This window comes from Peromyscus californicus, unplaced genomic scaffold, assembly GCF_007827085.1.
Source record: "Peromyscus californicus insignis strain IS unplaced genomic scaffold, ASM782708v3 Scaffold_14__1_contigs__length_90479793_seg_2, whole genome shotgun sequence".
Lineage (NCBI taxonomy): Eukaryota > Metazoa > Chordata > Mammalia > Rodentia > Cricetidae > Peromyscus > Peromyscus californicus.
The window spans coordinates 64,724,854-64,740,499 of record NW_026294436.1 but is presented as its reverse complement, the minus strand read 5'-3'; the positions used below and the strand labels follow the sequence as shown (position 1 = coordinate 64,740,499).

Sequence of the window (15,646 nt, the reverse complement as noted above, 5' to 3'; positions counted from 1 at the left end):
ACGAAACAAAACCCCAGATTTCCCACATAGTGACTGATAGTACTCAAGGTAATCCATGAGGAGTAAGCCGGCACTTTATACTAGACATGGCGGCTGACTCGTGCAGACACACGAGGCCAAGAAGCACACAGGCGGGAAGGACTTTCGTTAGTCTCCAGAGTCCCCAGTGGACTCTCTTGCCTGCCATCATAAATCTCAAGTGCACTCAGTCCAGCTCCTCTGACATTGTGTCTTCAGCACCTCCACAGGGACTGACTCCTCTGTCCTGTCGTCACCAGAGCCATCACGCCCCTTGTCTTAAAGTCCCAACACTCACTTGTCTTCACTTTAACAGACAGTTTTGCTGCTCTTCATGTTATCCTTAACCACATGGGCTAAGGCGCTCCCCTTTGCCTCGCCTCCCATCTTTTCAGTCCATCAGCAGGTCTGCCAAATCTCATTGCTGATAGTCCCTGTACCAGTGCCTCCATATTTCACTGTGTTTCAGACACCAATAGGTATAGCTGGAAATGTGCATTCTGAACAATGGGTGTGTCTGAACTAGAGACATGCATGGGATCCATCAATCAAGAGCAATGGCTGAAGCTGTAGGAGAAAATAAAACCCCCCAGGACAGTGCCTGGAGCTCTAACAAACAGGGAGGAGGTGCTTGAGGGGTACATGAAGAGTCTGGACGATGGAGCTAGAGAAACAGATTCTTAACTGTTCGCTGCTTTAGTATGTCGTTGGGGGCTAGTGGGAGATGGTATCCCGTGACTCTCATGGAACCACTGCACTTTCAGATGATGACAGGTGAGCATGTACTTAGGACTCTTTTACTACATAACCTTTAGACTGGTCTTTCAGAGCCAAACTTTTATAGCTCCACACAGTCAACACATAAACCAACTTGCCCAACCACCCCACCTCCCTACTTATCTAGTATGTCACAGTAGTCATAAGGCTAAATCTGAAAACTGACCCCAAATGAAGTTATTTAATGCAAAGCACAGTAACATAAAGGAAAGACCATAAAGTTCACTTCCTATGCTGAGATGACACATACATCCTCATCCCATGGGGCTTACCTCATGTCAATCACTTGACTGATGGCAGAGCTGGGTTGAGATGTCTTTCCTTCCGCAATATCGTAGAGAAATAGTTTGAAGTCACAGACCACAGCCAGAGCTCTCTGCCACCCTTTCTTCACTCCCGCTGGCTTAGGGACCTTAGTTTTGTTTCAGTCAGACAGACAGACAGACAGACAGACAGACAGAACTCCAGTGAGAATGACAGCGAGAGCCTCTGGCTCGTGTGAACTGCAGGGGACACCCACAGGCTGTGCTTTTCAGTTGGTAAGGCAGCAAGTGGGACATGGTGCCGTTAGTCAGGGGGCAGTGGGAACACACTCTTCGGAGCCTGGATGGCTTTATAAGCTTGAAATGTCATTTCAGACTGACAACTCACTAAAGCCAAATCTACTCATGGCTTTTAGAGAAACGGCATAAAGGGCAACTTTGGTTGTAAGATGAAACTGATATTCAGTTCCTGCTGCAGCTGTACCCAGGACGGCAGTAAGCTTATGTCTGGATATTTTCTAACTTACGCCTCAACTGCATTCCACCTCTCAGGCAAGACCAGAGGCCCGAGGCTCTGTTATGATGATTTCACATTTGTAATCTCAAGATACAGAGAGTACAGAAAACTCTGAGATAGTTTAGATTTCCAAATAATTATGACTCTGGATAAAATATTATTTAAATGAGTTTGATTCATTAACTTTTCTGTCAAGTGCTGTGCTTACTGAGTGACTGAAAGGAGGTACTCACCCTGACATGGCCCTCATACGCTGTCCCCACTCCCTTCTGTGGGTCTATACCAAGGGGACCCTTAGTCTGCTCAGGAGGAACCGGACAAGCAGTCGGAGCTTTGTTCACACACGTTATATGACACGAGAACCCACACACTTTTGGAGGGAAAAAGGACATAATTTAGGTAAAATTCATTTTAACAACAACAACAAAATTCACTGGGCACTGAGTGCATCTGTGGTGCTAATTAGCTGAATGCTTACTTTCTCCTTTATTTTAAACAACCTTTTTATCACTAGGGAAACAGATCCAGTTACTTGTAAGTCAGAAGTTCACTGAGAAGTAGTAAATGTTTTTACTAATTATATTATTATTCTCTTTAATATTAGTGATCAACCTGAGAAGCAAATGGGTAAAAGACAGAACAAAAACCAAATAAACAAAAATTCCAACCTTGTAAACAACATGGCTGATTTAAATTTATAATCCCTACCAAAGTGGTCTCTGGAGGTTTCTTCTAGCTCTTTTCCCTACTGCAACTTCTTATCAGCCCCCCAATTCTCTTGTGAGAGTTACTAATGAACATTCAGCTACTTGATGTCTATCAGCAATGCTGAATTAATTTGTGTGCTTCGCATGCATGTATATGTGTTTGCATGTGTGGGAGTACATGTTCACATGTGTGAGGACGTGAAGTCCAAGGCTGATGTCTAGCATCTTCCTCCATCTGCCACACATCACTTCATTTTCTGAGGCCGGGTCTCTCACTGAACCTGGAACTCGACACTTCAGTGGGTCCAGCATGCTAGCATCCTCAAAGATCTCCTGTTTCCAGCTCCTGAGGGCTGGAATTACATGTGAGCACCCTGGCATCAAACTCTGGTCCTGATGCCCATATGGTAAGTCCTTTATCCACTAAGCTATCTCCCAGGGCTCTATGTCTGGCAACTTTTACCGACTGTTTGAAAACAAGTGTTTCAATGACTACAGAGACATAAAGAAACGTTTGGAGTTGTAACCTCCACACTTTCACTAGCAGATAGGCTAAGAATCAACTTTACGGAGCGTTTCCTATCATCTAAATTATAACCACTTGCTCAGTCACAGAGGCGGCAGCAGCAGTGACGGCATTCAAACCCATCTGTTTGCTTAGAGCCTATAACCACGTGGCAACAGTCCACAGCCAAGAAGCTGTGCCTTCCTTCCTGCTGTTCTTACCTTCACAGGAACAGCCCTGTCTTATCAAACCAACCATCAAGGAGGTACACTGGTGGCACTTTGTAGGGGCAGTGAAAGACTTCACGAAAAACTGATGAGTCTTGCGCTACAAAATAATTGACAGAAGAGTTAATCCTCCCACGCCTTACTGCACGTCCACATGACCTGTAGGCACTTCTCACGCACCAGACAAACCTCATGCACGCTGCACACCTTGTACTTTCCGAGTTTTCTTGACTATAACTTTTAGTGTTGGATTGCTTTTGCTTTGTCAGTGACTTCTTTTACAAATGCTGGCTCTTTTATTCTAGTCTTTGTTAGCCATCTTTTACTTGAACCCTTTCTATGTCTTTCCTGAGTTACTGACTGAAATGAGAGACTTACATCTCAAGTCAGTCTGATCTTGAATTTCTTAGAGTTTATATTTCTGAAACACCCCTTTAATTTCAGCGTTCTCTTGAATTCTTTCATCTATCATTTCAAATCTTCCTTTCTCTCACGTCTTTAAAAACACTACTATGATTATTACTATTTGGGGGGCCAGGGTGTGTGCAGCTGCTACAGGACTTGTGGAGGTCGGAGGAGGACTTTCAAAGGTCAGTTCTTCCTTACACCCAGCTGAGACAGCACATCCTAATGTTTCTGTTGCTGCACCGTGGACTCCAGGCTAGCAGACCCTCGAGCTTCCAGAAGAGCCTCCATCTGTCCTTCCGTCTGCCCTAACCAGGCTGCACAGCCAGCACCCCCAACGGGGCAGCAGCCCCGCCTGCCTGACATCTTCATTTCTGCCCTTTCCCATCTCCAAGTGGTGATTTAAGTTCCTACCATTTAAATAAGTTCATCTCTTTGGAAACTAAACATTCTGAGCAAGTTTTAAGTGTTTTCTTGCATCCTTTACTGAAGCTTTTCATCTCTAGTTTGAAGAAATTTTAGGTCCTTATTTCTTTAAAAACAGGCTTTTATTTGTGTTTCTGTGTTACTGTATATGCCAAGTGTGTGAAGGTGCCCTTGAGGTCAGAAAGGGCATCAGATCCCCCAGAGATGGAGTTACAGCAGTTGTGAGCTGCCCGATAGAGGTGCTGAGAATGGAACTCTGGTCCTCTGGAGAACAGCAAATGCTCTTAGCCACAGGGCCGTCATTCTAGACCCTTTCTATTTCTTTAACTCCACCTTTCTCCTACTGAAAGTCAGATTATATTGTGGAAATGTCAACACCATTTCTGTCATGTATCTTAACTTTCAGATTTTTCATCTCATCTTCTAACAGACTTGTTTTTCTACTATATCTATTCTTCTCTCTCTGTTATGAAAGCCCCTTATGGATTTCAGGAATTATATTCTTTTGTCAAATTCTTCTAGACTATTTTTTCTTACCACTGCTCTATCCTGTCTGACATTACCCATCTCTGTAAGGATATTTACTATGTTTATTTTAAATCCGTATTCTTTTGGTTTCATTATGTAATGGTATGTGGTTATTCTTTTTTAGCAGATTTTTCTTTTGGGGGGGGTTCAAAACAGTTTTTTCTGTGTAGCCCTGGCTGTCCTAGAACTTGCTTTGTAGGCTGGCCTCAAACTCAAGAGATCCATCTGCCTCTGCCTCCCAAGTGCTGGGATTAAAGGTGTGCGCCACCACCACCACCCAGCTCTTTTCATACTTTTAAAAATTAATTTCAGATCCACTGACCTCATTCACTTGTAACGTATTCACAGTTTATGCTCTGGGGAGGAAGATCATTGACTGACCTCCCAGTCTCTAGAATTTCTCTGCACAGACTTAGACAAGGAGCTCAGTCTTCATGTCTGGTCATATACAACGCCTTAGTCATAGCAGGATGGAGGCAGAGACCCACCTTTACTGTTTGCTGAGCACTGCTCTCTGTTTATGATTAAACTCAGACTCATATTCTGACAAGGGGCTTCAACTCAATGCTTTATCAGGCAACAGAATAATGCTTACTCTAGTAGGCTTGGAAACACATAATTTAAGAATTAAACATACTATACACTCCTCCCAACATTCAGAATGGTATTTACATTCATTATCGAATTTATTTTCTTCCCAAGTGTTTTATTTTATAGCTTTGAGGAAGTCAGTAACAGAACCCACAGCAAATATCCAGAGTAGAAGAAACCCACTCTCATGCTTTGGAACACACTGTGCTTAGATCAAATACTACCTTAGTTGGGAAGGCAGCCGAGGCAGGGCATCCCTTTTTCCTTAAGGTTGGCGTGTGAGCTGGAAGTGGAGCACAGTCTGCAATCTGAATCCCGGGCAGAAGAGGAAATGAATGTCGTGAAAAAAATCACTTTATTTAGAAAACAACTAGAAAGAGCCCAGAGTAAATAAGCCAAACAACATGTCAACAATGCTAAGGAAACACTGCCTCAGCTTCCTGAGGCTCCAGTTTCCACAGAACTATACTTCAAGTCTGAGCTCAAGATATTTATAAATGAATTATTTTTTCTCAATTACAATCAGTTCAATTTGGAAATTTAAAAAGAAGTAAGTTAGAAAATAAAACTCACAGAGAAAACAAAAATCATAGCATGTAACTTACACAAAATGAAGATATTTTCACATTCATTCAAATTTGTCACATTAAAAGTAACTGAATATTTAGCAAGATTTATGATTTGAATATTCAGAAGATTAGTTTTTAAACAACTTTTTACTGTATGTGAATCTGTGTGTGTGTGTACGTACGTATGCATGATGTATATGTGTAAGTTAGATGAATGCGTACATGTGGGGGTCAGAGGACAACTTTGTTAAGTCATCTCTCTCCTTCTAACTTTATGTGGCCTCAGAGGTTTTCCCAGCAGATGCAGAACTTGCTAAGATATCTCACCAGTCCTAGAAGGCTCTTTTTAACTACTTGAGTTCCATATATAGAATATTCTATATATGGAATATAATTACCTAGATTTGAATATATGGAGATAAGTGAGACTTTTATACAGAAATTAATTTTAAATAAAGGAGTTAAAATTATTTGATATTATTGGAATTATGAATTTAATTCAAGTTTAGTTATAAACCATATCTTTACTGTAAGTAAAATAAAATCTACTTTATTAAGTCTTGTGTTTCTTTAAATAAAAGAACCAGTGACTTTACTGGATGTTACTGTGGGGGAGGAGGGCACATGGCTTAATTAGCAAGGTAAAAAACCAAAAACCAAAAACAAAAGATGGTAACTTCTTTTTAGGATGCCAGGCAAGCACACAAGGAAAACAAGTTAAGCCTTGTATAAAGTCACAGAGTATTAAAATATTAAGAGAAAGTTGGGTAGTCTTCTGCTTCTAACCATAACCTCTAAAACTAATCATATATAAACTATAACCTTGATATGTAATTTGACTGAATGTGTCAGTTTTTTTTGTGAATTGTGAGTTTATATTCTATTTAAATTTTGTTTACTTTTGAATAACTTGAAAAAATAGAGCCCAACCTATAATTTAACATTTGAGAAGATAAATATAACAGATAAAAGAGGAACACTGAAAAAATCTATGCAAAAGATAATTAACATAATAGCAAACAAAACTGTCATTAGAGTTCTACAGAAAGTCCTAGAGAAGTTATTAAAATTAAAGACTCAAGCAGAGGTGCTGGATAAAAGATCAACAGTACCTAATAAAAACTGCATTCAACTGGACCTCACTCACACAACAACACACAATTCAGGGCACCAGAACAAATCAAAAGGCAACACGGAACACAGTGAAGGCAACGAACTCTACTGAAGAATGAAAAGAAGTAACTACTGTGCATCGCATGCTCAGAAGTGGAAATGCCCGCTACCATGAAGATGTCAGTTTCCCCCTTGTAAAGCTATAAAGTCATTGTAATTCTAATACAAAGACTCACAAGGAATTTGACACACTAACACTAAAAGTAGTATGCAAAACTAAAGGGTCAAGAAGAAGAACATGGTGGCTATGAGTGGCACCCAAAAACTGTTTTAGAGCTACTGTAGTGACCAAGAAATGTGGAATCAGTGCAAGAATAAGCAAAAGGGGGCTGGAGAGATGGCTCAGAGGCTAAGAGCACTAGCTGTTCTTTAAGAGGACCTGAGTTCAATTCCCAGCACCCACATGGTGGCTCACAACCATCTGTAATGAGATGTAGCACCATCTTCTGGCCTGTAGATGTACATGCAGACAGAACGAGGTATACATAATAAATAAATGAATCTTAAAAAAAAAACACTGCAATAAAAAAAATAAGCAAAAGGACAGCAAAGCCCACAACAGACCCACACATCAAAGAAGAGATACTACTAGAAAGGAGTGAAATATAGGGGACTCAGCTGTTTATATGGGGAGAAAATATTGGAATCCCATTTCCTACTCCACATAGCAATAAATTTCAGTTTGATTAAAGTCTTAAATACATAAAAGCAGTAATTTAAAATTTTAGAAGATAACATGGAAGAAAAATAATATTTTCATAAAGAAAAACTACTTTTTCTCAGACTGGAAGAAAATGCTTGCAAGCAATATACCCAGCAAAGAACTCATATCTAGACTTAAAAAAGAACATTAAACAAAACAACAGGAAAATTAATAGAACAAATAGACAAAGGACATCAACAGGCAAATCATTAACAGCCAATGAACATATAAAAAGATGCTAAATACAATTAGAAAAGAGAAACCCAAGTTAATACAAAAATGGTACTTCACACCCATCCAACTGGTAAAAGTTAGTATCTGATTGTACCAAGGGTTGGTAGGAATGTGGGGAAATGGGGAACTCTCACATGCTGCCAGGGGGAATAAGAATGGATCCAGGCACTGTGAAAAACATTTGGAAAGATCTAGTTAAAGTTTAAAGTGTATATAACACACAACTAGTTTGCACCCAAATTGCCCATCTGCTCTACATCCAAGATGAGTTTATGCTGTGTACAGTGACACAGAAGAAAAAAGAAGAAGCAAAAACACGAAGACCCCCCAGGACTAATTTTAGCAATAAAGGGCTAGAAGCAATGTAAGTATCCCATAACAGAATAATATTCATACATAGTGAGAGCAGTGCATTTCATTACAGCAGTTATTGTTACCATTGTTTTGCAAAGCTCTAAATCACAGTTGGTTGCCAAAAACAAACAAAACAAAAAATGGAAAGAAATGTGTTCCAGATCCAGGGCAATTCACAAAGATGATGCCACCATGTTGCTCTTCCTGGGGGTGACTGATGAGACCATTACCCAACACCTTTGGCTTAAAGCTTATAATGCAGATAGAATGAAGGAACTAAATGCACATTCTTCCAACTAGAATGCCAAATGGTCTTTGGGGAGAAAACTGATCAATGGGCTGCTTAAAGTAACTGACTGATGGTAATTAACATAACATTAAAAAGCAGGACTTAGTTGAGTGAGTACCCACGGCTGATTGAGCAGTTAGAATAAACTACCCAGTTGCCACAGTTGTTCAGTTGTTACAGTAGTAACAATTGCATTATAGAGCTGTGTTTATGATGCAATGAATTAGTTAGATCATGGCTTATTAAACTGATTAGAAGAATTAAACACATGAATCAAGAATGGCAGTTTCAATGCCATGTGCTTAGTCTGTTTCTAATAATGCCAACAATTCCATAAATTTTGAATGTAATGCTTACACAAGCATAACTCTACATACTTCTCTAACTGTCTTTAGCTACCTACCTACCTATTTTTGCCTATTTCAGGTGAATGTGAGTGGTAACTTTCTATCTCTCTCTGTATTATCAAAATGTAATGACGTCTAATGAATTGTAACTTATTACACAATGTACTTAATTAGACAGATTTCACTTAAACTCTTCAGTTCCCTTTCCTGAACACACATGTACAGTCGTGGAGCAATGCTGCTCCAGGGAGGCACCTTAACTGGCTCAGCTTCACTAGATGTGGAAGGAGATGTGGACCTTGACTGGATGTAAAACTTGAAGCTCGGGTTCCACATATAAGTGTTGTCAACAGGATCAGTCTAGGAAAATAAGTCAGAAACAAAACAAAACAAAAACAACCCAAGAAATCACGTTTTAACAACATGTAACTCTTAAGGCATGGTCATGACAACAATTCTTGAGGAGGATTAAAAAAAAACCCTCAAGTTTGAATATTTACATTAGGGATGATGGCATTATGCAAAAGCATGAGTTTTACTACAAACAAACATTTTGTTAAATTTGGAGAAGTGCTATAATTTGGCAACTGTATGGGAGTTATAGGCAAGTAGTGGCAAACATTAGGAGTGGCCTTCTATGGGTACAGGGTACAGGCAAGCCTTCAAATAATTCCTAAGCAGTCAATCAAAGCTCCAGTCCCACACTTGCTGTTCACCTCTTACCATGAGCACTGGCTTCCACTGTATATTACCTGTACTCCATGTAAAACTTGCATTTCACACACACAAATAACCATATATGTGAAATAAATGAGTACTTCAGAGATACATGTTGTAGATTAGACAAATTTTGTACTAGACAATTAAATTTAGTCCTTTACCAGGTATTAAAAGGAATTTAACATGAGTTTTGTGCTTGTCACTAATGTCAATCTTTATTTATAGCCGTAGAAATAGTATATTCAGATGCACCCTTTAAAACTAAGTACTCTTAGAAACTGAAAATGTTTTGTGTTAAAAGTTAGCATGAAACATACTTATAGATAATCTGTTTAGTCTGGTAATTTTCAAAATTACTAGGACTGAGTTTAAAGAAGATAATTAGGGCAGACTGGGTAATTTGTTTTGAATATAGTATATTTAAAAGAATAATGTTCTAACAAAAAGACTTAACTATTTTCTCTTATTATTACTATGGTTACTCCTGCGGAGATGATACGAGGGCAGACAAACACACCCCCTCTAAATTGCAACTGATGAAAGATTTACAGACATGAAAATATGTATTAACGCTAACTAGAACACTGATTAAAATACTAAGGACCCTTCTATGTGAACAAATAAAACCTCTTAAAACTCTGGGTTGAATGGTAAGTGAATAGGAATAGAGAGATCAGAAACAGCTTCCCAGTCTAACTTTCCAGTTCCCATTTTTATGCTGATCAGGGCTCTGGGCATGTGATTTCTATGTCGAAGTATACCAAATAATCTTCTCAATTTGGTGTATTTTTTCATGTACAGTTAGATTAGAATACTGTGGTGGATAGTTTAAAAAGTCAACTTGTTAAAATTTAGAGTCACCAGGGATGAGAGCCTCAATGAGAAATTATCTAGATCAGGTTAGCCCATGGGCATATTAGTGAGAGATCTGATTTTTAACTGATGTAGGAAGACTCAGCCCATCGTGGGCAGCACCATTCCCTAGGCCGGGTGTCCTGGACTATGGAAGGAGAAATATAAGCCAGATGACAGCAAAGGGCATCATGAGTGCTATTATTCTCTGATCTTGACTATAGGTGTGGTGTGACCAGGTTTGTGACTTCACTGCAACAATGGACGACAATTGTGAACCAACTAAATCCTTTCTGATATTGCTTTTGATCAGGTTTTTGTTGTTGCTGTTTGTTTTTATAGTCACAAATCAGAAATGAAACCAGAACAAATACTGTTCTGGAGTTGTGATATGTTGCTCATATAAAACAGTCAACTTTTGCTCAATATGGAGAATTATTATAATCTGGCAACTTTGCAAGAATTACAGAAGAGTAGCGGCAAACACCAGGAGCGGCCCTCTATGGGGACCCAGAAATGCCTCTTAGGATGGTGGGCACAGGCCACCATTCAAACAATAAAGTAAGGGTTTGGTGAGAATAACTAACACAGTTACTAATCAACTTAAGTCTTTCATTCTTAGATTTTAAAAATTGGAATTACAGAGGGACACTACATATGTATGTGTGGCCAAGATGATTTCATAAATTGGTTTGCTTTTAGAAGTTCCAAGTTAGGCCTGACTCCCACATTCTTCACTGCACACCCGGGCCTCTATGTTCTACCAAGGTGCCTCCATGACAGAAGCACTCAAAACAATAAGGATCATAGAGGGCAAGTCAAATTTTCTAACAGTGAACCTTGAACAAGAAGAGGAAAGTACAAGATTAAAATGAGACTCAAGACAAATTTGCCCAGTTCACAGGTTTATTTGGGGACAGTAAAGGAGAAGGCAATCAGATCAAATTATTAGCTGCATAAAGCAGGGGTGTTTTTTCACTTCCTAAAATTCTCCCCTTTCTAGTGTCTATATAATTATATAAATTGCAAGGTGAATAAGCAGTCCTGAAATATTTTTCAACAGAACTTAAAAATGACTCACATAAGATTTTATGGAGTGTGCAAGTAGAAGATTCATTATACACAGAGAACTGTGTTATTTTAAGGATAATCTAAAATTTTGTGAGTTATCATTAAAGCCTGGAGCCCTAATGCTCAACTGCAAGACAGAAAATTTATAGGAATAAACGACCAAATGCCTTTTACCTCTAAGTCTTATGACTTCAGTCTCTCTAAAACAAAGGGCAGAGAGCTTGCTGTTCTCCACCAACTGGCTCAACTCTTACAGCAGGCCTGGTCCCTACGTCATGAGAATGAGAGCTAACTGACGGGAGCGCTGTTCTTATACTGTCCAGCGGTGGGATCACAACATGCAGCCACACCACTTTCTCGGTGTGTGAGCAAACCGAAGTTTCTATCCCAGAACTGGCAGCCTATTAAGCACATTCCATGTGTCAGGGATCAAACCAGACCAGACGCTGAAACATTTATCAGCATGTTTTGTGATCCCACGACAATGTGACATGGCAGTGAGATACTAGAGGAAGAAAGTGATCCATTATCAGTTTAATTTGTGATTGCTCGCTCAAATAACCCTTGAGTCCTTTAATATACATCTCTTTGTTCTTTTGAAGAATCCTTGCCATGTATTAATCTGTCTTTTCCTATTACCAGTTTTCACTAAATAGTGACAATGAAAGAGAACAAAAATGAGGAGATTCAAATGGTTTTCTTGGTTGCTCTAAGTAAACCCTGGTTATATTGAGAACGCCGTTCTATTTTAGAAAGATAAACCAGCATTAACTATAATAAAACAGAACAAGAAAAATCACTCTCTGTGCTTTCCAGAGCTGTACGCTCTTAAACTAAGAGTTTCACTTAAAATCAAATGAGTTCCTTTTTAAAGAAACTAAGTAGCTGCACTGCAGTAATATTCCCAAGTGACAGTGAGTAGGAATACTAAAGTCAACTATATCATTTACAAAAATGTTTTGATTTCTGAAAAACTGAAGTTTAAAAATTACCACTTTACTGGCAGTTAAAACAAAAATGTAGGTAATTCTCACGGGTTCTGGTTACCAGTGGCTTATTTAGATGCTGCTGTAGTAAAAAGATACAGGATTAGGAGTAAGAACCGACTCCTAGGTAGTTCTCTAGCAGTCATTTCCCTCAATATTTTTCACTTCCTAAATCAACAAAATGTTCTTCTAGGTGGCCAAATCTCCCAGGGTACATGGCTAACCAAGCAAATATAACTAATACATAAAAAAATCAATAATAAAAGAAAACCTTTCTGAAGTATAACCTTACTAAGAACAAGCCTTCATAAATTTATTCAGTTCACAGGCTGATAATTCAAATCTAGTACAGATGGACAGACAAATGATAGCATTCCCATTACAAAATAGTTATCATATATTAAGATTAATTTGATAAATCCAAATATCTAATGGTTTAACTCTATAAATTTCAAAACATCTGTAGAACCAGGAATATTTTACAGACTTCTAACAGAGGCCAGCTGAGCTCATAGTCCAGTGAGTACAACACTGACAGCTGAAATGCTCACTCACTATTAAACAGTCATCTAAAATGATCTGTAATGCTAGTGTTACTCATGTTTATGTGACAACCTTCATCAGTCAGGAAGGATACAAGAACCAATGGCCATCCTCCTACCTCCCAGGTTCACCGCAAACCAAGAAGTACTTCATCTCAAACGTTCCCTCTCTAGGAACTTGGGAATAAAGGTGCTTGCTCACCGTGAAGTTGACAAACAAAAGAGGTTGTACCTCACATGAATGTCCTTTAGTGCCATTTAGCACAGTACATGCAGATCTAGCTCAACAGTACTGGACACCTACTGCTTCTCTGTGATGTGTGGGATGGATGCTGGGGCAGAGGCTGGCTTATAAAAGCCTGAGACCCTTCCACATACCGTTTCCCCACCTGGGCATATCAGAATATGTAGAATAGGGGAAGTAGGTGAACACTTTAGGTCAAGAAGGAATGTTTTCAGAGTTAATAATGCACAGAAAGAATCTTTTAAACCTTGAAATTATCTTAGAATACATAGAATTCATTATTAACATTATCTTCCTAAATTCATACTATGTAAAATATTTAGGAAAATTCCTCTGACATTCATTAAATGAACACACCTACCTCACAATTTCTCCAGAACTGATCTATGCAAAATCTAGTCAATGAGGTCTACAAATTGCCTCAGCACTCTACACACACACACACACACACACATACACACACACACACACACACACACACAATCAGATTCTCTCTGGAAAACTCATTCACCTTGCATTTGAATAATTTAAAAAGCATACTTTAAAAAGGTATCTTACTATTTTAGTGGCTTAGTTGTATAAATTTACATGAAGGACATTCCTAAGCTCTGCGGCCAAAGCCAAAATGGAAGGAAAAGAGACAGCCAGGGAGGAGAGGAGTGGGAGCGAGAGCAGCGGCACATGCAAGCAGGGGCGAAATGACACACGGCACAGGGCACACAGCACATGCTCAGGGCTCTGCAGCCAAAGGCGAAGAACAAGAGCCAGGCGGAAGGCATTGGGCAGCACACAGTGTCAGAGTCTCTTACACGTCTGCCTTTGCTAGCTGGAGTACAGGACGGGGAGCGCTTCAACAGAGAGAGAACACCACGTTACACATATTCACAGGGAAGGTGCCAGGCCCTCTGTATCAACACATAGCATCCAGACAAATGCACAAAGCCATTGTTTTGATACGTTCAAGTACATATATATTCAGGAAAGACTGTAGGATAAAAGCAGTAAGGAAACAAGTGCTCAGATGTGGTCTGAGACTGATGAGGTTTTCATTGGCACACGCATCATGATCCACATGGCAACATTCCATCAAGGAAGTGGACAATTTCAAGACCAACAACAGATCTATTTAGTTTTGTTACTGTTTGCCATAAAATACTTATTTGAGCCCTAGTAACCCGCCCCCCCCATCACCCACAAAATATCTAATTAAGCAGCTTTGCTTTATACATGTACCTACCAACTCCCTACTCTTTCAAAGTTGACTAAAATGTTAAAAGCCAAATTAGGAGTCATCAGTAATGACAATATATAAAACAAAAACGGAGTTCTATGCTGTCCACGCTGACTCCATCTTCACCTTGAGATCATCTATGAGAGAATGTAAACAGACTGTGGGTGAGAACACTGGTAAAATCAAGACACCAGTGAAGGAGGAATCATGACTGAGATTGATATTCTGGAGCATCTCAGTACCATTTTATATGAGACTAAAATTTATGCCTAAACTCTGCCTACTGGAATAACCTATTTCTCCTGTTTGCCAGAATATGAGAAACAGACAAAACAAACTCAGGAAAAATCATGAATGGGAGAATGATTCTGTGTTGTTCTAAATAATGAAATGATAGTTTTAATAGGAGATGAGCAGAAGGTAAATTTGGAGGAACGGATCCATGAGCAGCAAAAGTGAGAACCATGAAGGTAACAGTCGGCCTGTGTGTGGAAGAAGATGGATGATATGTAGACACAACATCAAATTAAACTTGCAATTGTGCTTAACACAAACCGTTCTTCTCCTAAACATGCAAGTTGAGCTGCAGTTAGGGTTAGTTCTTCAACATTCTCTTCTATAGTGATAACAGAAGACAGAGGGGATGATCAGAAGGATGGGATGTGGGAACCTACTTAATACAAGAAAAGTCACACGCTATAAACACGATGTATAATATAACCAGATTTAGGATAAAGAATAATATAGATTCAATTATTCCTTAAAAGTCTAAATGCCTAACAATGGGAGCTACCAAACTTGGCTTTTATAGTATCTTGGATGTGGAACATGAAAATATCAAAGATTTAATGCTACTACTGAAACATAATCTTATTTGATTTTTAATGATAAAAATGAATGAATGGCTAACATTGAGAAATATGGTCTTAGTTATGAACAATAAACAAAAGAAACAAGAGGGTTATATTATAAAGTATAAATTAAGAATAGGATTTTTTTAATGTGAGCTTAGTGCTAGCTCTCCCTCTACAATTCCAAAGAAGGTACTGTGGTTCATGTTCTTAGCAAGAGGAAAGCTAAGGAATAAAGATGGAAGAAAGCACTGAAGTGAAGTCACACTGGTAGACAAGAAATGAAGCTAAAGAGGAGATGAAGAGAGGAGAGCCAAGCTAGCAAGGAAATACCCTGACATTCTTGAAGGCATCACATGATTTCTTTAAATATTCAAACACTTTATGAGCACAATACTAGAGCGTGACTATGTGTCAGATGATCAAATGCAGGCATTGAAGGGCCAGGTAATTTCTTACATACTCCATGCTACAAAGTGGAATAGCCAGCTTATGAGCTTTATCAGAAACAGTAAC

The 15,646-nt window shown here is 39.0% G+C and overlaps 1 protein-coding gene across 1 annotated transcript in view; it reads right to left on the bottom strand.

Moving 5' to 3' along the window:
• Positions 1 to 15,646, bottom strand: part of Cdc42bpa (CDC42 binding protein kinase alpha) — a 218,551-nt gene that overhangs the window by 32,166 nt on the left and 170,739 nt on the right. Inside the window, 5 exon segments of the mRNA XM_052737792.1 lie at positions 1,068 to 1,207; positions 1,809 to 1,945; positions 3,009 to 3,114; positions 5,189 to 5,272; positions 8,889 to 8,993. Of these exon segments, the coding sequence (XP_052593752.1) occupies positions 1,068 to 1,207; positions 1,809 to 1,945; positions 3,009 to 3,114; positions 5,189 to 5,272; positions 8,889 to 8,993 (572 nt within the window).